This window comes from Leptonotus elevatus, chromosome 20 (assembly GCF_054856555.1).
Source record: "Leptonotus elevatus isolate MCC_2025b chromosome 20, RoL_Lele_1.0, whole genome shotgun sequence".
Lineage (NCBI taxonomy): Eukaryota > Metazoa > Chordata > Actinopteri > Syngnathiformes > Syngnathidae > Leptonotus > Leptonotus elevatus.
The window spans coordinates 10,106,922-10,129,016 of NC_141258.1; the positions used below are offsets into that span (position 1 = coordinate 10,106,922).

The 22,095-nt window shown below is 39.6% G+C and overlaps 3 protein-coding genes across 8 annotated transcripts in view; 1 reads left to right on the top strand and 2 right to left on the bottom strand.

Annotated features, from left to right (window-relative positions):
• Nucleotides 1-2,589, top strand: part of kctd17 (potassium channel tetramerization domain containing 17) — a 15,419-nt gene extending 12,830 nt beyond the window's left edge. For all 6 annotated transcript variants that reach the window (XM_086064129.1, XM_086064133.1, XM_086064131.1 and 3 more), the window contains one exon: nucleotides 368-2,589. Coding sequence is in view for 2 of the 6 variants with exons in the window: in XM_086064133.1 (XP_085920259.1) it covers nucleotides 368-397 (30 nt within the window). In the remaining 4 variants the exon portion in view is untranslated. The remainder of the gene's footprint in view (nucleotides 1-367) is intronic.
• Nucleotides 2,312-15,293, bottom strand: gucy2cb (guanylate cyclase 2Cb). The gene is made up of 27 exons (XM_086064135.1): nucleotides 14,660-15,293; nucleotides 14,166-14,278; nucleotides 13,042-13,109; nucleotides 12,745-12,960; nucleotides 12,426-12,547; nucleotides 12,243-12,345; nucleotides 11,098-11,212; nucleotides 10,887-11,028; nucleotides 10,621-10,703; nucleotides 10,356-10,478; nucleotides 10,201-10,274; nucleotides 9,294-9,402; nucleotides 9,157-9,210; nucleotides 9,016-9,087; nucleotides 8,842-8,946; nucleotides 8,656-8,742; nucleotides 7,143-7,275; nucleotides 6,934-7,071; nucleotides 6,764-6,840; nucleotides 5,684-5,775; nucleotides 5,351-5,509; nucleotides 5,077-5,269; nucleotides 4,201-4,375; nucleotides 3,983-4,081; nucleotides 3,733-3,827; nucleotides 3,589-3,665; nucleotides 2,312-2,979 (listed from the first exon to the last, which is right to left on the bottom strand). The coding sequence occupies exons 1-27, from the start codon at nucleotides 14,853-14,855 to the stop codon at nucleotides 2,778-2,780; spliced, it is 3,222 nt and encodes a 1,073-aa protein (XP_085920261.1). The 5' UTR covers nucleotides 14,856-15,293; the 3' UTR covers nucleotides 2,312-2,777.
• A 1,753-nt stretch (nucleotides 15,294-17,046) lies between these two features.
• Nucleotides 17,047-21,944, bottom strand: csdc2a (cold shock domain containing C2, RNA binding a). Its single transcript, XM_086063598.1, has 4 exons — nucleotides 21,794-21,944; nucleotides 19,630-19,848; nucleotides 19,339-19,461; nucleotides 17,047-18,073 (listed from the first exon to the last, which is right to left on the bottom strand). The coding sequence occupies exons 2-4, from the start codon at nucleotides 19,824-19,826 to the stop codon at nucleotides 17,911-17,913; spliced, it is 483 nt and encodes a 160-aa protein (XP_085919724.1). The 5' UTR covers nucleotides 19,827-19,848; nucleotides 21,794-21,944; the 3' UTR covers nucleotides 17,047-17,910.
• Nucleotides 21,945-22,095: the final 151 nt, after the last annotated feature.

Here is a 22,095-nt window from a genome sequence, read left to right on the forward strand (position 1 = left end):
GACTGCACCCAGAGTGTGTGTGGGTGCACACACTCCCACCGTTTTGTCATCACAGATAACGAAGGAGTGCAGCGACTCGGCGGGTTCTAATTACCAATGCTGTGACATGAAATATCCTTGACCTTTTAGTGCAGCAGTACTGACGTTGTCCTGTATGTTCTTCCCTGTCCCCTTGCACAAACACCGTACACGTTAACGCATTTTAAGAAGTGGTGGCGTATGTTTTTGTTGACATGCCCCAGCCATCACGTATGTCCCCATTTTCATCTTCATTGCTGTCATGGCAACCGGACGATACTGTAACTAATGATGATGCACTGCAATCGAATGCGGATCCACTCGCTAACTGTCTTATTTTCTTCCGCAGCTTTTCCAGATCCACGGCTCCCGGATGTAGACATGACAAGAACCTAAATTATTGATTTAGGCTCAAAACAACATCCTGTACTTGGAATGTGTGTGTGTATGTGGCGTCCAAAAGACGGAAATGGATTTGTAGCATTTCTAATTGGTTTATTGAACAACTTAAAAAAAAGATGAACTGAAACACATATTTAATTTAGTTGAGTACAGCAATATTCTCAAAAATACTTTCCAGGGACCTTACAAATAGGAACTTAGTGAAGCTTAGTACATTTATGACCAAAGATTTTGACTAGCCAGAATTACAATATGATGAACTTGTGTATTGAATTCCGAGTGATGCTTCCATGGAAGCTTTCATAGAATCACCGTCCAAATGATGCGTTTTCTGATGCTTTTTATTCCTGTAATCTTTCTAATGTCGCATCATGTACTCGTAGGTAGGAATGCAAAACAACAAAAGAGAAGGCGTCAAGTTGGTTGTTGACACAGGTCACCTCAAAGTATTTGAAAATAAGTTGTCCTTTCGAAATGTATCATGTAGGCCCGAGTGGAAACTGCACCTTATGTTACGTTTTTGTCCAATGTAGGGAACAACATGCTTGTATGTAAAAGCATGGACTTTTAGTGGGGCATTACTTTTTACAGATGATGAAAAACCACCCAGTATAATTTAACATTTGACTCCGCCCACTGGGATTATCCCCCTTCTTGTGATAACATGACGGGAAACATACATGCAAAAAACAAACAAACACATAAAATAAGATGCAAAGACGGCAAACTGTTTTTGTAGATTAGAATACAGACTGTCATATTCTGGAAATCTTCGCAATACACTTGTAGCAGGAGTCATGTTAACATAAGACGTTTAGCTGATGATAATCATATCGGTGGTATAAGAGACGACTGAAAGGGGTTCAATTTTGTTCTGTAACTTTTTTTTTAACACGAATAATTCAGTGCCTTGTTCAAGCGGCAAAAGACTGACATGTCAAATTGTCATGGTTGTTTTTTATATGCATTTTAGAATTCATGCGTACTTTACAATCTCATTTAGAGTCCAAGTTCGGTTTTGATTGCAAGAGAGTAGTATTTTCGGGGGGGATAAAAATGTATAGGAAAAACATGCAGCTGCATATTTGTGCTGACTAGAGATGCTGTTGAGGGCCTGATTTTTTTTTTAAATGTCTTTTTTAATTATTCATTTGTATATTTGTCTTATTTATTATCGAGGCTTCTTTTGAAATGTCTGTTAAAAAAATTGGGTTTTGCTGTCGGGGTGCTCATCAATTGAGCAGGTAATTTTTTTGTATACGAGATAGTTTTCATGTTTGATCCAATGGTCTTGACCCGCACAAAAATTTGACACAAGATATGTTGGTATGTTTTCAACAGCACATTCACATTATTAACATTAATTCCCTTAAGTCCACCTCTGTTTGCATGTTGAGGGTGCTTTGTGACATCCTCATATCGTGTTTATGAATTTGTACACCACTCATTAAATGCTTCCTGCTGTATTTGATGTGTAAAACTTGAACAGGGCAATTCATTATTTCTGTACAAAAACAACAAAGATGGAAAATATTGTCAAAACAAATGGATTTAATCATTTTAATTGGTATGCAGCCTCAATGTACTTAAATGGGAAGTGAAGTCAAATATTTTCTTGACAATGTGTTCTATGCGCCACCACTAGTCTAAACATGGTATTCTCTTCTGATTTATATCGTGTCTGTGGAATATGAATTGGCCATTTTGACATTATATCGCCCTCTGCTGTCGACTGAAAATGATATCACAGTGTCTAAGGGCTAGGCTTGTGAACATCACATGCCCAAACTCAGAAAACAGGTGCGCCGTACCAGTCATTACCTGAGCCAGTGGGTACTGTGATGTCATTTTTGGTCGACAGTATGGCCGCCCCTAAAATGGATTAAGGAAAAATTATAATATTCCACAAACTCAATATTGATCAGAATACTGTGTTTAGACTATTGGTGGTGCAAAGTACATGTTTTTGTAAAGAAAGTTTTGACTTTCCCTTTAACATACTAAATAAAGTACTGTAGAATGGTAATTTATCAGGACGTTGTTGTATCTTATGTAAATGAATGGCTCTATTCTTAAAAAAACAAACATTCCTTTTGTTTTGTGTTGTCATATTTTACTATCTCATGAGAATAATGTACACCTGATTTAAATACAGTACTGTTTTTTCTATGGCAATTGTGATAGACTTCAGCTTTTCCCAAATGTGTTTTTCGGATGTCACACTAATGATGACAAATGCAATAGAAAATGGATGAAGATACACCGGTGAGTGCATAACTGAAATCAAGACCAGATCAATTTTGTGTAAAAACATTCAAAAGTCTTTCCCTGATGATGTTGTTCATGCCATATTTGTCCTACAGGAAGGTGCTCAGCGTGTTATCCACAGTGGCCAGATGCAAGTATTCTGGGGGTTCCACCACCGACCCTCGCCCCTTGTCCTCATCCTCGCTCCGACTCAGAAGTGGCCTCTTTCGGCGCACGGACCCTCGGTGACGTCGCTCCAGACATGCCAGGATCATGTGGGCGAGGTCCTGTTGGAGCCGCTGGAAGTTCTCCCTGGAAAAGCAGGTCAGTGTTGAGTTGAGAGCGTTTTAGTTTCAATCGTACTTTCAAAATCAACTTAGTTGACAAATAAGTAGGGCTGTCAAAATTAGTGCGTTGACCGCACCTTACTTGGAAAGCCTACACTGGGGGAATTCCAGTGTCCACGTCAAAATTAAGCCGTAATAATATTGTAGTTACTTCATGGTAAAAATTAGATAGCTTTTAAAATGAAAAAAAGCACTGTGCTGTCACTAACGTCTTATAAATGCAGTTATGCCATGTAGTGGCAGAAAAATGACCAACACAAACCAATATCACACTCGTTTTTTACAGTACATCTTTTTTTTAATTTTAACTACATTTTAGGAATTATTATTAAATTACTTATCGATGACTAAAAGATGCAGCCATATTTCTATTAGTTTAACATTTTTTTCTCCACTTATGTTAAGCGTATGAAACTCAAAAATATTTTATTGTACATTTAGAACAGATATCAAATTTGGGATTAATCATGAGTTAACTATTGAAGTCATGCGGTTAATTACAATTAAAAAAAAATTATCACCCCTACAAATTAGTAGTGTAATGTTTCTGAATACAATTGTTGGATTATCATACGTTGTGGGAGGAGTTGGGAGGTCGTAGTCTGCACCCGTCTCACCAGTCAACCAGTAGGTTGTCTCTGTTCCTTTACCCTGAGAAAACATTAACGCACACAAACGCTCAAAATATTGCGACTATTTTAGTGTGATCATCCATTACCTTTAGATACGTTTCACCCCTGTACTCGTACTCAAACTTGCAGTCTGTCCTCGTCAGGATATTAATAGTGGGCTGACTGACGTGGATCCGCAGGGCTGCGGCGCAAAATGTCAGATTAATCTCATTAGGTTGACCATGAGATCCTCTAATTGCACATCAATAATTACAAATGTCACAGGGCAGGAACCGACTGGCACGACGCTGCGTTAATGTCGACATAAATCAGTTTGCTCATTAAGAGCGTGCTCACGGTGTCCCGTAGACTCCATTCGAGACGCCGTGTTGACCATATCGCCGAATAAACAATATCTGGGCATCTTGACCCCGACCACGCCTGCTGCACACAGACCTGACACACAATGAAACAAGATCGTATAAACGTACAGTTAGCAGCGAGATTATAGTCCAACCGTGGACGGAGATCTGAAAATGGAATGTGATTGGCAGGTCAGCACCAATGTGGTCTACCTGAGTGCACGCCGATTCGTATCCACACAGGGATGCCAGGCAGATGTCTGAGCTGGAAGTTACCCATGAAGGCCAAAATGTCCAAGGCCATGCGGCAGATATCCACTGCATGCCTGTTGCCGTTACGGTTTGGTAGACCAGACGCCACCATGTAGGCGTCGCCGATTGTCTCCACCTGGAGAACAGATGACGATGTTATGGAGGACCAAAACTGCCAACATTAAAAATGAATAAATTAAGTGAAAATATTATTTAATTCAAAAATTTAATAAAAACAACAAAATATATATACATCAATAAATAAATACAAGTCAAAAATAAATAAATAAATAAAAAACTAGATTAAAAAAATGTATATGTATATATATAAATAAATAAAAACGCTCTGCTCTCACATTTATTTATTTCATGCCGCAGACGCTCTGTCAGGATGAAATGTTATTCAAATGAGGAGGCGGTCCTAAACATGTCTTCTTTTTGACACTGTCACTTGACAGTGGACAAGATAGTCATCCATTACTGGAGCTGTCCAATGCAAGCCGGCGAGACTTCCTTGTTCGCTGACCCGCTCACTCGACCATTGAAAGGCATTTTGCAACTGCGGAGTCCAACCCGAGACACGCGAGATTAATATTTTATTCTATTTATATATTTATTTATTTCCACATTTATTTATTTATTTTTATTTTTGGAATCAAATTTTTTAATTTTAATTCCATTTATTTATTTGTATTTAATTTTTGAATTATATTTATTATATCCGTTTTTATTTCCACTTTTATTCATTTAATTATGTATTTATTTTTTATTTTGGCAGTTTTTAGTCCTCCTTAGACTGTACTGCATGTGACCTGCCACACGTCGGCCTCGTCGTACCTTGTAGACATCGTGGTGGTCCAGGATGCTGTCGAAGCCCTTGTAGATGTCGTTGAGCATGTCCACCACCTCCATGGGCGTGCTGTACTGGCACAGCGTGGTGAAGCCCACGATGTCGCTGAAATAAATGGTCACCTCGTCGTACAGCTCAGGCTCCACCACACCCGTCTCCTTCAGGCTCTTCACCACAGGGCTGCCCGAACGAAACGCATTGAAGTTCTCACAGACGAATCGTTTAACTTGTCTTGGGGCCTTTTTGGGATGTTGAACAAACCGTGGAAGAAGCATGAAGTTGAGGCAGTCCGCTCGGTCCCTCTCCATTTTGTAAAGGGCCGTTCTCTCCCCCACCAGGTGCTCCAGGTTTTTGGAATACATCTGCAGGCGACGTATCATGTTGTCCATGTAGCTCTCGTTGTCTTTGTTGTAAATTTTACTCGAGGAAAAAGGAGAGAAATAACATTAAAATATATCATCGATCGAAACTAATATCCGGCTTTCTTTGGACAGTCAGACATTTCTTTAGCTGCACTTTAACAATCTGTATCAACAATTCTAAATCACTACCATCTCTCTATAACTTTAAAATACATGACTTTTTCTTTTTTACCTGATGATTTTGCCCAAACAGCTTTCTACTTTCTTGAAATCCGGTCTTTTCTCAGCATCCTCCTCCCAGCAGCTTTTTATAAGCATGTATACCTAAAGGTACATTAAGGACAATCAAATAATAATAAAATATAAAAAATTGCTCTCACTTCCATTCAGCATCCTCCCGCCAGAAACACACTGAGGCAACCATTATGATTTCACTATTATTACTGGTGTTCCCAAATCTGAGTAAAAAGGTTGCCACGAGATGGCGGCAAAGCACTCCTTTTGTCTAAAATAATTTCCTCAACAAGGTGCTTTGGCGCCAAATATGGAACATTTTTGTTTTGGCACAAAACAACGACGAGGTGAATTTTTCCGCAAATAATGGAAGATAAGAAAAATTAGCAACTACCTGATAAAGGTAATGAGTAGTTTTTAATATCAGTTTGAACATGTATGTTACAATAATGATGCAATCACTGTGAAATCACAGGACGGTAGGGCTGCTCGATTATGGACAAAATAATCACGATTATTTTTGACAATTAAAATCACAATTATTCAAATGATTATATATTTTTTGGTACAAAACAAGAACATTTTAACACATTTACAAATATTAAGACCAATAAAAAAAAATAGAAACACTATAATTATGTAAGTTCCTTTCGGACCAAACAGAATTTATTATAATAATATATATTTATTTATTTATTTATGTTGGCAAAAACTTGTAGTGTAGCATGTGCACTGTGCAGTAGGATGAGCATTCATTGTTTTGGTACAAAACAAGAAAATGTTTAAACGTAAACAAACAAATGAAAAATATTAAGACATATAAAATTCTTATTATTTTGAATTATGCAACTTACTTTTTGATTAAACAAATTTTATTTAACTAGTTATTTTAACATTTTAAAAAGGTGCAAATGTTTAGACAATATACAACAACTCAAAAATTTGTATTAATAATCTTTTTTTGGGTTACAATTATGGAGATTTTTTTATTGTGGAGTGTAACAATTGAAATTGTAATTGAATTTCAATTAATTGCACTGCCCTACAGGACGGTGTGCTGCACAAAAAGCAGCTTTACCTCAACTTCTTCCTCTGTAGCCGTGTCAAAGTCCAGATCAGGTCTGAAGTAGTACATGATGACCCTTGATAACTTTTCTGGGCACACACACAAATGAATACATGAATACAAAACACATCGCTTACAGGGGAAGTCTAATGCCAAATACTGAATCTGTATTTATGTTTGACCTGCACGGTCAGAGCAACATTCAGTGTAGAAGGTGGATTTCCTGAGAACGATCTCCTGAGCGATGATGGCGAAACTGTATACGTCTCCTTTTTGCGAGGTGCCCTGTTTCCTCAAGTGCTCGGGCGCCGTCCACAAGTCTGAGAGGAGACACGAAGGCATCGAGTGCATGGCGTGGGAATCAATCCGGTGATAGATTTGCGCTCTTTACCTCTGCCGGGCTTGAGGAAAGAGTTGCAGCCGAAATCCGTGATCTTCACCACCATGCGGTTGTCCACCACGCAGTTGGTGGACTTGAGGCGGCCGTGCACCTGGATGGCACTGGCGTGGAGGTAGGACATGCCCTGCACAGAGGATACCACGGAGAAGTGAAGTATGATTCAAGCATGGGCGTCCTCTACTGGCAGAAAGGAGGATCTGCAGCAACATTTTTATTAGCACAGGTGAGTCACACTCATGTATTTAATGGCAATTCTATGATTTACTATCCAGTGAAACCCTGCATATTTTTGGGGCGGCATTCGCAAATTTATCTTTTCCCAGATTTTTTTTTTGTTAAAACTGTGCATCCATTACTTAGTGAATAAAAATAGTAGATACATTTGTTTAAAAAAAAACAACACTGCTAATTGCGGCCCACAGCTACAAAATTGAAATTCCTTTGCGGCCCACTAGCTGGCGCTCGCGGCCCAACCATTGGTTAAGAATGACTGATTTAGACAAAAAGTAGTGCTTTGGCGCCATCTTGCATCTTGGTCCAAGGAACCATGCTGAAGTGATTTGAGGTCCCTATCCCCCGCAAATAGTAGGAATAGTGGGTGATCACGTTAATTAGGGGTGTCAGGTGATTCATTTTTTTATTGTAATTAATCGCAAGACTTCAATAGTTAACTCACAATTATTCGCATTTTATATCTGTTCTAAATGTACAATAACATATTTTTTTCTAAGTTTTCATATTCTTGTTAAAATGAAAGTGAGAATTTTTTTTAACTAATAGATATAGTAATTTCATAATAATTCATAAAATTGAGTTTAAATTAAAAAGATGTACTGTAACTAAAAAACGAGTGTGATATTAATATTTCTTTCACTAGATACTAGATACACTAGATATTTCACTAGGCATAATTGCATTTGTAAGATGTTGGTGACAGCTCAGTGCATTTTTCTTTTCATATAAAGCGCTATCTAATCTTTAACATGAAGTAACTTGTGACATTTTTAGAATTGCAAAATCCAACTTGACCCCAGTCTCCACAAGTACATGCATTATTATTAAATTAATAACTGCAAAATTTTGGCGTGGACGTATCTGCTGCGTCGCGACAGGCTTTCCAAGTAAGGGGCTGTCATTAATCGCGCGTTAAAGGAACTTTAAATTAACTCAAAATTAATGCACTAATTTTGACACCCCTAGTTTTAATATTAATTGAACAAAACGTCTTAAATGACCCAAGGAAATGTATTTTTAGTTTAATTTTGAATTCCAAGGCTTGTACTTGAACAAACGCCTACTAGAGAATTTAGGAATAAAGCTCAGTTTGTATTTACACATAGAGATGCAGTTGTAACTAATGTTATGTGCAGTGTGGCTAAATCAACTCATTCACTGCCATTGACGACTATAGACGTCAGAGTTTCCTTTTAACTAGAGTGGCAATGAATGAGTTCAAAAACAAATAATAGGCTCGTTCATCATTACAAATTTGTTTGTGTGTCACCTTGGCGATGTCATACATGACGGAGATCTTGAACTCCCAGTCCATGAACGTCTCCTCTGGGTAGGACACCTTGTCATTCAGCACATACTGATACAGTAAAGGACAGAAGCTAATTCTTAGTTAGCTTTATTGTTTGGCATGGTTAAGATTTTGTATGAGGAATGAGCGTGCGCATGTCATACTAACCCTAAGCGACCCCCGCTCGCCATACTCAAACACCCCAAACACGCCCTGATCGAACTTCACTGTGCCGTAGAACTTGGTGAGGTTGTAATAGTCGATTTGCAGGAGCTGCGGAGAAACGGGATGATTCATTGGAAATGGAACGTTCGTACGCCCGCCTGCGTTTGCATGCCTCACCGCGTGAAGTTCCCTTTTCTGGGTCTCATTGAAGTTCCCGTCCGAGTGGTTGAGCTCCTTCAGGATGACAACCTGAAACATTAGCAGTACGCTCAATATCAAATCTCACGTATACGTTAAGTCCTTCAGCCGTTTGACTACCTTTTTATCATAGAGTGCACGGCGGATCTTGTAATCCTTTTTTTTCTCTTCAATCTGATGGGAGATGATGCGGAGGACACTTGAACACAAAATGTGTACGATTTTTAAAGTCTGTTGGGAACTTTTGAATTTCATACCTTCAGATAGACTTGGTTGAGTGAGTTGTCCTCCAGCAGCGTGACAAGGTCAGAGGGGATGTGGGAGATGGACCAGCGTTTCCTCAGGAGACGATCTCTTCGGTTCTTTCTAGATAGTCAGTCAAATATCATTTGAATAAATTAGAGGAAAAATTATTTTTTTTTCATATTAAACACATAGGAACATTTCTATTTATCTATGCATATATTAGGGGTGCACTGATTTATCGGCCGAGATCGGAATCTGTCCCGTTTCCATAATTTTGGGGGAACAGTGATTGGCCGACCCCTTGGTTGTTTCCACCGATTTTATTTCCCTCCGCAGATGTCTTGAAAAGTCAACCAAGATGACTAATAGTGTTTTCATTGTTATTTGAGAGAACTAGTTATATCCGGACACATTTACCTCATTTGGTCCAAAAAACATATAAATAGGTTCTATTTTAAATGTTTTAAGTGTCCCAAAGACATATTTATACTTTTAAAAAAAAGAAAAACATTTTTTATGCAAGAGCAGCCTCTCAACTGCAAGGAACGGTTGAGGAAATGGTAGTTATTATCAAAACGGCCACAAGGTGGCAGCAGAGCAAAAGAGATCAACCAGGGCCATATTGAGAAAAAAAAAGCTTATTTGCTCACATTTCTAAACAGATTTATGAATAATGATGAAACCTAGCTATATTCTAATGCTAATTGCTACAAAATGGAAACAGATAGAAATATACTTTTAGACTCTAATCTTTCTTTTGGTAGGTTCCATGTTTGACAATATTCTGTGGGCCTTGCAAAATCCGTCAAAATCCAGTAAAACAGCCGGGAGCGAACAGGATTGCTTCAGTGAAAATGGCTGGGAGTGAATGAGTTCAACTTTATTGACAATGCAAAGGTCAAAAGAAGCTCTAGTCACCTGTAGAATATGAAAGCAATGATGGCCACCACCACCACGGTCACTGCCAAGACGATGACGACGGTGTCAAGTAACTTTGGGGGATGAACTATGGGACACGTTCACAGTTTCTAGACTGTTAAACGTATGCAGGTTCCTATCGTGCAAATACAAACACCACTGACTCTACCTTCATCCGGTCTGAAATTTGGAAGTCTTTCCCCCCAGACAAAGGAGGGCTGGTCCTCAACTTGCATGGTCACGTTGTGCTCTGTGTCATACTCAAATAAAATACGATACTGGGGACAAAACAATGTAGTGAAATATTACAATTCCTGTTACATGCTGCATACATTGAATATCTTTATGCATAACGCTTATATATATTTTGTTATTATTATTTTAATGTATTTATTACTTAAAAATACCATAATTGAATACCTTGTCATCATTGGTGGTGTAAATGACCGAGAGATTCACGTCTCGGTCTCCCTGCTTGTCGAGCCGATAGTTCCCGGCGATGCCTGGACAAGAGGACAAGGAATGTTGCCACGGTAACCAAACGGCCAATCACCTCTTCATCACGTCAGTTTAAATGATTGACGGGCTGACAGCCTTCTGCTGCTGCCCGCTGCCCATTTTCCACATTTATTGCACGTGCATCCAAAAACAATCATGAGATTAACATGAGACTTTTGTTCGCTCACCATTAAAGGAAATGTTCCGGAGGTAATTCACAGTAACATATGGCATCTTATGAGCTTCTGAGTGAGAATTTGCAATTATGTCCTTAATCACCTGACTAACCAGTACCACTGAGTCGTGATATGCAGCCATGTAGTCATTCATCTGCGTGAAGATGAGAAACAAATTAGTGCTGTAAAAAGGCTTTCTGAATACTGCTTGGTATGTCCTTACTGTGTTGTTGCTTTTCGGGTCTGAGTTGATAGTGTAATTCCTGGTGTCGGGCATGGTGAGCACCAATACATTCTTCATGGATGGATGAGCTGTCGTGTTGATGTAGTACCGATCACTGTGGAAAGGAGGCAAGTGAGCGTTCTCGCAATTGAATGGCAATTTTGGACACGGGGAAAAAAGGCGCCACTGTCGTGTACAAATCTGCCAATGTTTTCAAAGAAAGTTGCATTCAATTTACTTCAACTGTTAAAAATGGCGACCAGCTTCTCCTAGGGATGTAATGTAACGATATGCAAACGTCACGATACGATATTATCACGATATGAAGGTCACGATAAAAATCACGATATTGTGGGGAGGTTGGCGATATGAAAAGGTCACAATTTTGTAAACAAACAACAACAAACGCAATATTGTGCTTTTGTACATAACAGCCATGCATATCCTTTAAACAACCTACAATCTCTAATAACACTTAATATTGAGGCACTTATTTGCAAATGCACGCACACTGAGTTCCTCCACATATTGACTCTGTTCACAAGCATATTACGTTCCTCTTCATCTGATCATTAGCGTGGATTTTAAACAAGCGCTAAAACATGCCTTGTGAAAATTAAACTGCACAACAAAAACTAACCACCAGAGGGTGCTAGAACTGTACAAATGAAAATCAACCAGACTTTTTTTTAACAAGTGCTGCTTTTAATATCGTGACATGATGATTGACGATATTGTGGCGGTTTTAATATTGTGATATCACGATTTTGCCGTTATTGTTACACCTCTATCTTCCGGGCTTCAGTCCTCGGTCAAAATAATTAACCCAACCTTGGGTTAATGTAGCCCAATCTGCTGTCAATCTAGGTTAAGAAAATAAGCAACACTCAAAAATGATATATATATTCCCCAAAATTGGGTTGTTTTCACCCAACTGTTTTGAGTGTGAAGCCACACCCTAAAAATATTTGGCAAAAAAATAAATAACCCAATATGGGTCAAAAAGGGACTGACCCAACTTTTTGAGTTATTCTTTGTATACAAATAAATAAATGTAATTTTGTACAAAACAACCCAATATTTTGGGTTTGTGAGCATTTCACTTTACATAGCGTGTGCATGCACATTTCACGCCAAGTACTAACTTGTAGAGATCGATAAGAATGAAGAGAATTTCACTGCTGTCCGCTTCTGCTGAGAGATTCTTCACCTCCACAACGTCTTTCACGGAGCCGCACATGATGAACACTGCAAAGAAAAAAAGTCTTTATCAATCTCCTTATAAGTCAGTATTATTCTTTGGGGTGCTTTTCCCAGTGAAGACTTACAGTTGCTTGTCCTGTTCCTGCCCAACGACAGGACGGTTTTGAGGTCCTCTGGTTTGCGCAGCATCGTTCTATCCACCTTCTGAGCAAACATGTCTGGGGCTGATTCTAGTGCATTTATATACCTGTGAATTTTATGAATACATTAAGTGAACTAAATTCTAAAAATCAGATATATTTTTTTACTACCAGCTTCCTAAAGTTATTGAATATTAATCATAATTGAGCTTTCTGCCAGAGGTATCTAGTACAGAGCCTTGAGGTACACCATAATAAATTGGAAAGCATTTGTACAAATCGCAAATACTAAATGGTGTCTCACCAAAAGCAATCCTCCGTGCTAGTGTGTAACTTATACACATAAGTTGTATTCCACATGGGCTTGATGACGTTGTCGACTTTCCAGAAGTGGACGAAAAAGTCTGAGATTTTGCGGGCGGGCGGCAGGAGGCGCTGCAGGTTGAGCGTGTTGTCACAGGCCGTTCCAAAGCTGCCAGCCGAGATGATGGGCGTGCTTAATTTTAGGCCCTTCTCAGCGCTGGCACAGGGGGTGAAAGAGGACATGTGAATCGGGACGCGTAGGCGACATCCTCGGAGAGACGTTTGGAGATGCACTTACTCGACCAAGGGGAAAGTGGCGTACGTGCACGTGGGGCCCAGCACGGCGCAGCCCAGGCTATTTGACTGCTGCAGAGGAATCGCACAGTTGGGCTTTTTTTTATGCGCTTCGGATGTTTTCATTTGATTTAGAGTGCATACCTATGAGCTGTTGTTTATGTACATTTTTAACTAAAGAATTACTTTACTATGAATAATAGATTTTTGTTCATCTACAGTGAATTTAAATAGTCTACATACACACCCCTGTTCAAATGAGACAAATAAGTTCAAAACCTTTCCCACTGATAATGTGACCTATAATCTGTACAACGCAATACAATAAAAAAATTATAATTCAAGAGGGGATTTAATGTGGTTGCAAAAGTGTGCACACCCTCATAAGTGTTTTTTTTTTTCATAGTCACTTAATCACATTTAAAGTCATGTTAAAATGGAATCAACACACACTTGCCACTATTTAAGTTCTTTAAATCTTCTGATTAACCACAAATAAAGTCCAGATGTTGTAGTAGGCTTTTTCTGTATTGAATCATTTTTAATCGTATCCAGGATATTAACTTATTCACTCCCAGCCATTTTCACCGAAGCAACCCCCTTCGCTCCTTCCTGTTTTACTGGATTTGAACTGATTCTGCAAGGCCCACAGAATATTGTTTTCTATCGCTATAAAAACATAAACCTACCAAAAGAAAGATTAGAGTCTCTTCTTTCATCAGGAAAAAAAAAAAAAAATTCTATCTGTTTCCGTTTTGCAGCAATTAGCATTAAATTATAGCTAGATTTCAGCATTATTCACAAATCTGTTTAGAAATGTAAGCAAATGAGCTTTTTATTTCAACATGACCCTGGTTGATCTATTTTTCTCTGCTGCCACCTGCTGGCCGTTTTTTTTTCCCAATAACTGCCATTGCTTTAAGTGTCCTCTTCAGGTCAGAGGCTGCATCAAACCCTTCTGTATGCTCTAGCATTAAAAGAAAAAAACAACTATTAAAAACTTATAAATATGTTTTTGGGGCCACAGCAATATTTAAAATAGAACGTTTTTATGTTTTTGGGAGCAAATGAGTTAAGTAAACTAAACTTTTGGTGATGTTAGTAGTATGAATATATAGTTGTACTCACCATTAGATTTTTTATCTCGGCAACTCCTTCACACGCACTGCTGTGACAGCCTCTTTTTTGATAGTAGGTTGTGTTGAAACCACCAAATTTCACAGTGAAATTGAAATTTGTGTCTTTCATATGTTTGTTGGGAACATAGAAACAAGAAAGGGCAAACAGGTGTATTATTAATTAGTTTAGTTTATCACTTGGGGGGCAATCAAGTCAGTAGTAGCTTGTCGATAAATAATAAACTATATCAGTAGATATGGTACTGTACTAGAACGTACTTTATTACCTCTTTGGTGTCCCACGGTCAACTTGCATAACAAGTCAGCAAATCTAACTGTCAGCAAGATTTATTAACTTGACAAATAACATGTAATCACTCATTGCATCACTTGAAAGCAAAGACAAAAAAAAAAAGAGGATAAGCCTGGAGAAAGATTTAAACACCCAAAATGTGAAGGCAGAAGCGAGCTTAGCAAATGTGCAATTTCCAAGCGTTTTCTTACCGTTTTCTTGCACGGACTCCGACTCCAAGGCCTTCAGTATTTGTCCCCGGACAAACTTTAAGCTCCAGGGAGACTCCTCGTCGTCCAGGAGGATCACGTTCATAGAGATGCCTCTTAAACACTGTTTGATACCGTGATGCGATGCCATGACAGTCCCAAGAGTGCACAACCACAAGAACCACCTCCCTGAAGCCATTTTTTCGCCAGATTCAGCCCCTTACGCTAGAAAAACCCATCCGTGAAGGCTTTCTGTGTTTTCTTCAGGTTCACGCAATATCAAAATGCACAAGATCCAGCAGCTGACCTCTTCATCTGTTTTTGAAACGTCTGTCTCTTAAAATAAATAAATAAACCAGTTCCTCTGTCTCTCACCTACGCTTCACACACACTAACTTGTTAATATACAACCAGCAGAGACCCAAGAAGGCCATATAACCTCCTCTCTTGTCATGCCAAGGTCTGAATGAATTATGAGCACAAGCACAGTTAGGTACGCTATCACAATGGAGATGATAAGCACAGTGACGACTACTTCTGCCTGGAAGCGTTGTGGTAAAAGCATAAAGGCATAAATCCGGATTTGATTTAAAAAAAGGCTTTGGTGTATCATTTTTCCACGGCAGTGGCAGATCATGTTTGGACAACTGTTTCTTCTTCTTGTGGCATTTAGGCTAAGTATCACGAATTAGAGCTCAAAATGGCGAGTCAGACCAGCATTTTGAGGGTTTCCCCATGCTCGCATTTGTGTTCATTGTGGTAAAAATGCCAGCATGTGATGAGTTGATGCACAAAAAGTGGCAAATCCCACGTCCAAAAAGTACTCGGCAAGACTGCCGTTTGGTTTGAATTAGGCATTTTTGACCATTTCCAAGGTTTGACAAAAACAAACTTCCATCGTAGAGATTTGTCCAAATTGCTACCAACCTGTAACCAGTATAGAAATTAATAACTTCTGTATATTTTAAGTTCTTATTATGACACAATTGTAAAACTGATGTTTTGTACTTTATTACAATTTAGCATGAATTAAATGTATTGCAACTCTGCCAATTGTCACTGTTTTATACAAAAACAAAACAAAAAGATCAAAATCAACAGGAAGTGCCCCAACTTCAACAGGAAGTGACCTGAAGTGCCCCAAAATCAACAGGAAGTGACCTTAAAGTGCCCTAAAATCAACAGGAAGTGAACTGAAAGTGCCCCGAAATCAACAGGAAGTACCTGGAAGTGCCCCAACTTGAACAGCAAGTGACCTGAAAGTGCCCCAAAATCAACAGGAAGTGCCCCAACTTGAGCAGGAAGTGACCTGAAAGTGCCCCAAAATCAACAGGAAGTGCCCCAACTTCAACAGGAAGTGACCTGAAAGTGCCCTAAAATCAACTGGAAGTCGGAAGTGCCCCAACTTCAACAGGAAGTGACCTGAAAGTGCCCTAAAATCAACAGCAAGTGACCTGAAAGTGCCCCAAAATCAACAAGTGCCCCAACTTGAACAGGAAATGAACTGAAAGTGCCCCGAAATCAACCGGAAGTGCCCCAACTTGAACAGGAAGTGACCTGAAAGTGCCGTTAAGTTAACAGGAAGTGACCTGAAAGTGCCCTATCTTGTACAGGAAGTGCCCCAAAGTTAGTTACAATTCACTACTACACCAATGTCCGTGTCTTTAACCTCACGGGAAAAAAGTAATTTCAAGGTAACAACACAAAACTAAATGGACAGAAAAGTTTCACTTCGACACTTACTGTACTTACGAACCCTTGTTTCAACATTCATCTCTGTTGTAGTGGTTATTTTGTGCTATTTGAGTAGAATCTTTCCTCTTGTGTTAGAGGCCAATTTTTTTCCTCTGCTATGTTAATTCATATTTAGTTCACTTTTATTTATCCAGGCAGGAGAATTGAGAAGAGATTCTCAATGCTGACCTGGCTGCAGAAAGAAGATGCTGCATGAAAGCGGCCACATTTAAACTAAAACACAAAAGGAGCAGCCATTAACAAACATCAAAACATGTTGACCTCGCTCAACCCAACCAAGTGCATGGACACCAGGCGTGTGGCATTTTACAATATAGTCATGCACACACAAACACATTGTTTAATTAATAACAGAAATCCCATATCTGTTCATCATTATCTATTGAATCCAACCACAACTGCAATATGCCTCTCCACCTTCTGCGCGTGTTCTTGGGCTACCATAAAAGATCGTTTGACTCAATTGAATATGGAACTACTTACTTACTGCAGTTGTGTGTCATAACTGGCAAGTCATTATTTTTATTTTCATTTTTTTTGGGGGGGGGGGCATAAATGTATATATTTGTAGTGTTATTTTCATGCGTCACAATAATAATAATAATCACACTAAAGCAAACGAATGAAAAAAAGAGTGTGGTCAAAATATTGAATCTATTTATTTCCAACATGTTATCACACATGTGAATACAGTCAGTTTATTTAAATGTTATCTAAGTGCAAAAAGACAGTCACAGTGATTCGACGCAAATGAGAAAAAAAAAAGTGCTATTGATGTCTAACACAGCTGTGAGAATCAACACTGATTTTGTGATCGTGTTATGACTGCATCATGGAACACTTGCTACTCAAAAATAACATTTAGTGACAAGCTGCTAAAACGACAACGTTGTGAAGTATTCAAAATGACGCAAATTGGGTTGAAATTAGTCGTAATTCTGATTAAAAGTCCAGTGTGCAGTATTGAAAAAGACTAGGACGTAAAAAAAGGGGCAACCTTTAACATTCCAATAGTTACAAACAAAATAAATAGGTCAATAAATAATAAATAGTCATTGCAATCCTACAACACAAACGCTTCCTACTTGCGATCACTTCCTAAAGGAAAATCTTATCCTGCATTTTCTAACAATCAACCCTCATGTGGTTCTTTTTTCCATTTCGTTTTTAGAAAACCTACGCCTGCCACACAAATGTTCACCCGGCTGAAAAGAGACGACCGCCACCATTTTGTCTCCCATTTTCACTTCTTGTAGGTGCTAATGGCCAAGACTCCCAATAGTTTTGTAAGTTTCTTTTTATTCTTCCTCCAACCCCGTCATCATCTCATTTTCTCAAAAATGACATCAAACCTTTTCCCCTACTTTGTCTTCATCTAAACACGAGCAACATTCCGTCTACATTCAATCCTTTGACTTCAAACTTTCTTTCGACCTTCACTATCGATCCTCGCGCTCGCATCACAACTTTTCTCTCCCAACAGCCAAAAGCGGGACATCTTAGGAGCTGATGATCTGACCCGACCAGGTCTCGTGCTTGCTTCCCGGCTTCAGGTGGGTGATCACCACCTCCACCGCCTGGATCTTCTGCATCTTGGGAGGGGTGGGACACACCTTGTACGTCACCTCGTCCCCTTCCATCGGCACGTACTCGCCCTCAATGCTGTCAGAGATGGCACAATTCCATAATGAAATCGCTATAGAGAAATAAAATGTGAGTAGCAAAAATACCTGGTTACCCGACACTCTTATAACAGATGGGTCAAAAATAACCTTGGGGAAACTCGGGGCGCTGATATTGAGCCGCCAGGCTTCCTGTTCTGTCTCCCTCTGTTGGTCATTGTTATTTTGCGTGTTTTTCGAACAGGTTATGACTAAAGACAAATTCCTTGTGCGTTTTTGCATACTTGGCCAAAAAAAATCGGAATCTGGTTAATACCCAGCAAATTGGGTTGGCATTGTTGGGTCAAGATTTTGATGCAACAAGGTGTGAAAGTTAAATCTTCTTAGAAACGGGTTACTAGATTATCTGCATATCTCTGGTTAAAAATATTACTAATTCTATTATCAAAATTTTCTAAGAACATCGAGTCACTCGGATGATACATTTGATCCTGATTCGAATTAGAACCCAGATCTCAATGTCCAAACCCAGCAATGTTTTCTAAGAAAATTTAAATTTACTTCAACTTTAGTACACAAAATTGTCAAAAATGACGACAAGCATCAGCTCTTCAGTCAAATTCAATCTTCAACTCAAAAATAATTAACCCTGGGTAAAAGTAACCCAATGTGCTCAAAATCCACAGCTACCCAACAACTAGAAAAAGAAGAAGCTAAAACTCTAAAAACAGATTTAAACAGTTGGGAAAATATTAACCCAATTTTGGTCAAAAATGGACCAATAGACTACTTGGGTCAATTTGACTCAACTTTCTGGGTTGGTTGGACTCAGAAAGTTGGGCCAGATTGACCCAAGTAGTGCATCTGTCTTTTTTATTTTTTATTTGTATTTTTTATTAATAGCCAAATTGGGTTACAGTATTTTTGACCTGAATGTTTTTAGAGTGAAGCCACACATTAAAAACATTTGGGTAAAAAATAACCAATTTTTGGTAAAAATAAAAGTACTAACCCAACTTTGTTGGGCATGAGTTATTCATTTATTGTTCTTTTTTTTTTGTTTTGTAATGGTTTGTACAAAACAACCCAATTTTCAGGTTTTGCGGGTTATTTATTTTGACAATTTTTGGGGGGGTTGAACATATAACCCAAAATGTTGGGTCAGTCCCATGTTGACCCATATTAGGCTCTTCTTTTTGTTTGACCCAAATCTTTGCATTTTTTTAGTGTGTTGTGTCAATGGAGAGTCAAATATTTTTTTCAGACTAGTTCAACAAAGAACTGCAAGACTGTTGTCTTACTCACTCAGAGACGTGGACAAAAATGTCTTCTCCTCCGTGAGCGGGCCGAATGAATCCGTGACCCTGCGAGCGGGAGAAGTTCTTACACACGCCCTTAAACACGGGACCCGATTTGGCTCGTACCGTCCTGCACACAACCAGGACAGACGCAAAGTGAGGACACATGCGGACTTGGAAGTATAACGCTGATTTGCATTGTAATCGTTATGAGGAACCGAAAATGCGCTCTCACCTTTACATGCGAACTTCATTTGACCTTCTCTACACTTTTCGAATGGCAAAAAAAACAACTTACGCTGAGTACGTGCGAGTGCGTTTGGTGGGCAGCGGGGAGGGCAGCTCTCCGCCGGGCTGAGGGGGCTTCCTCTCCCTCTCCCTCTCCCAAACCCTGCTTCCCTCCCGCAGGAAGGGGAAGGAGATCTGAAGCGGGGCGCGGGGGGAGGCCAGAGGCGGCGGGGGGCCCGTCGGCGACGAGGGGTCAGTGTCGGACATGTTGGGAAGGCATGGGCAACAACTGAGGTAGGACAAAGAAATACAAAAAGGTCAATATGGGGACCCCGGTAACCTGCCCCAACATATTCCATAATTATATTTTTTATTTTTATGGATAACTAGTTTTGACATATAATGCCACCTTGAGTTTGACACGTGGTAAACGTCCAACAATTGAGTCTATTTACAAAGCAGATGACACACACACACACACACACACTCACTATCAGCTGGCCCGATTTGATAAGTAACCTAAATAATTGAACAAGTCGCCCGGAGCACTTTTATTTAGCAGGCTTATTAAGGCCAAGGAGGAGCGAGCTGAGATTTCCTGCTGCTGCTTGTCTAGGAGTTGGTGAAAGCTGCCATTAGGCAAAAACACTCCTGCAGTGCTCTCATTCACTACTAAAATGCTCTCACACATACCACTGAAACGATTGCACACACTTCTGAAATGCTCTCACATGAAATGAAGTGCTCACACACTACTGAAATGCTCTCACACACTACTGAAACACTACTTATTTTTTGTGCTCTCACACATACCACTGAAACAGTCACATGGTATTGAAACACTCTCAAGCTCTCATGTTCACTAGTCGTGTGAGAGCATTTCTGTTGCGTCCATGAGGGGCCAGCAGGAACGAATTCAGGATTGCCTCTCACACTAAACTGAACCATTGGCATACACACTACAGTATTGCTCCCTCACTTAAAACTTTTTTTTCCCACACACACAACTGAAACACTCATACACACTAATTAAATGAAATACTCCTACAGACTTCTGATTTTTGCTCTCACACTCACAACTGAAACACTCATACACACTACTACAATGCTCTCATACTCACTATTGAAATGCTCTCTCACATACAGATTTTTTTTGTTCACAGACTACTGAAATGCTCTCATATGCACCACTGAGGTGTATATGTCAAATTTTTATTTTGCTCTCACACTCACATGCACACACTGCTGAAGCGCTCTTGTACACACACACACACACACACAAACCACTACGGAAACAACCACGTAGACTGCTCAAACACTCCTGAAACACACTCACACATTCAACTGAATTATATTCCGCACACACCTGAAACACTCACACGTGCTCACACTACTGAAATGGTTTCAGAGTAGACTATTCAATCACTTTCACACTCTATTGAAATGCTCTCACAAAACTGATTTTTTTTCTCTCTCACACTACTCAAATGCTTTCATGCATACTACTACTGAGGCGCCACAGATAGGCTACTACGGAATGTTGTTGTTTGTTTGTGCTTTTGCTCTCACACAACTGATTTTATTTATTTTGTATTTATTTTTTATTTTTTGCATGTTTCAGTACTCGTGAGAGAGTTCATCCTGATTTATGTCCCTGGCAGCTCCTCATACTCCATCTTCTTGATCATCCCATGTCAGGATAGAGATGAAAATGAGATGAAAAGCACAGTGGCTGGGTAGACGGGACACACACACAAAGACCCCCCCCCCCCCAAAAAAAAACCCCAGCCTCCTCCCTTGTGAAAGCATAGCATTGTGGTCGTCTGTTCATCAGTATGGGAGACACGTCAACACTCACAGACACACACACACACACACTTGAAACTTTCAACCAGTCCTTTCAAGAGCCCTCATATTATATAGCACCATATGTCTTGCCCGGTTTAAATAATTCACAACACTAAAAGTCTTCAGGCGTTTTATTTCTAGCACATTCTCTGTGCCAGCTTCCTCACACGTGCACACAAATAGGCTAACGTTGACTCGTATATCGAATCGAACAAAAAAGCGGATGTTAAATCTGCGCACGTTCTAAAACTGTTTTTGTTTTAGCGGCGGTGACGTAACAAAAGCGACAACTGAGGAGAAATCCGCGATGTGTTCCGCCCATCTTCATCATCATCATCATCATCATCATCCTCCTCAAACTGGGTTGATCAAACTATCGCACTTACCGTCACAAGCGACCTGGTGTCAATCAAAGGCGCAATCACAGACGAGGATGTCATGAAATCCGTCCACAGTGGACGCGGTGCTCGATGTCTGTGTTTTTGGTGTGCGCGCGCGCGCGCGCGTGTGGATGCGACGCACGCAGGCGGGACTAGATCAGAATGGGAGAAGGGAGGGGGAGGATGGGGTGATAAGAGGGGGTTAAAAAAAAAAAAAGATTCCCCACATACACTGAATTCTTTGTTCACATTTGGAAGCATAGTCGGGACTTTGAACGTATATTCGGGTTGGTTGCAGCAACTCGAGA

What these genes read in the sequence shown, in the direction of transcription:
- gucy2cb (XM_086064135.1), bottom strand. Translation starts at nt 14,855, where the DNA reads ATGGCTTCAGGGAGGTGGTTCTTGTGGTTGTGCACTCTTGGGACTGTC. An exon ending in GCCACTTTCCCCTTGGTCGA is followed by an intron (nt 12,961 to 13,041) that starts GTAAGTGCATCT and finishes CCCCTGTGCCAG; the next exon opens with CGCTGAGAAGGGCCTAAAAT. An exon ending in CTACAGAGGAAGAAGTTGAG is followed by an intron (nt 5,776 to 6,763) that starts GTAAAGCTGCTT and finishes ATGTACCTTTAG; the next exon opens with GTATACATGCTTATAAAAAG.
- csdc2a (XM_086063598.1), bottom strand. Translation starts at nt 19,826, where the DNA reads ATGTCCGACACTGACCCCTCGTCGCCGACGGGCCCCCCGCCGCCTCTG. An exon ending in CGCACTCGCACGTACTCAGC is followed by an intron (nt 19,462 to 19,629) that starts GTAAGTTGTTTT and finishes GGTTGTGTGCAG; the next exon opens with GACGGTACGAGCCAAATCGG. An exon ending in ATTTTTGTCCACGTCTCTGA is followed by an intron (nt 18,074 to 19,338) that starts GTGAGTAAGACA and finishes CATCTCTGACAG; the next exon opens with CATTGAGGGCGAGTACGTGC.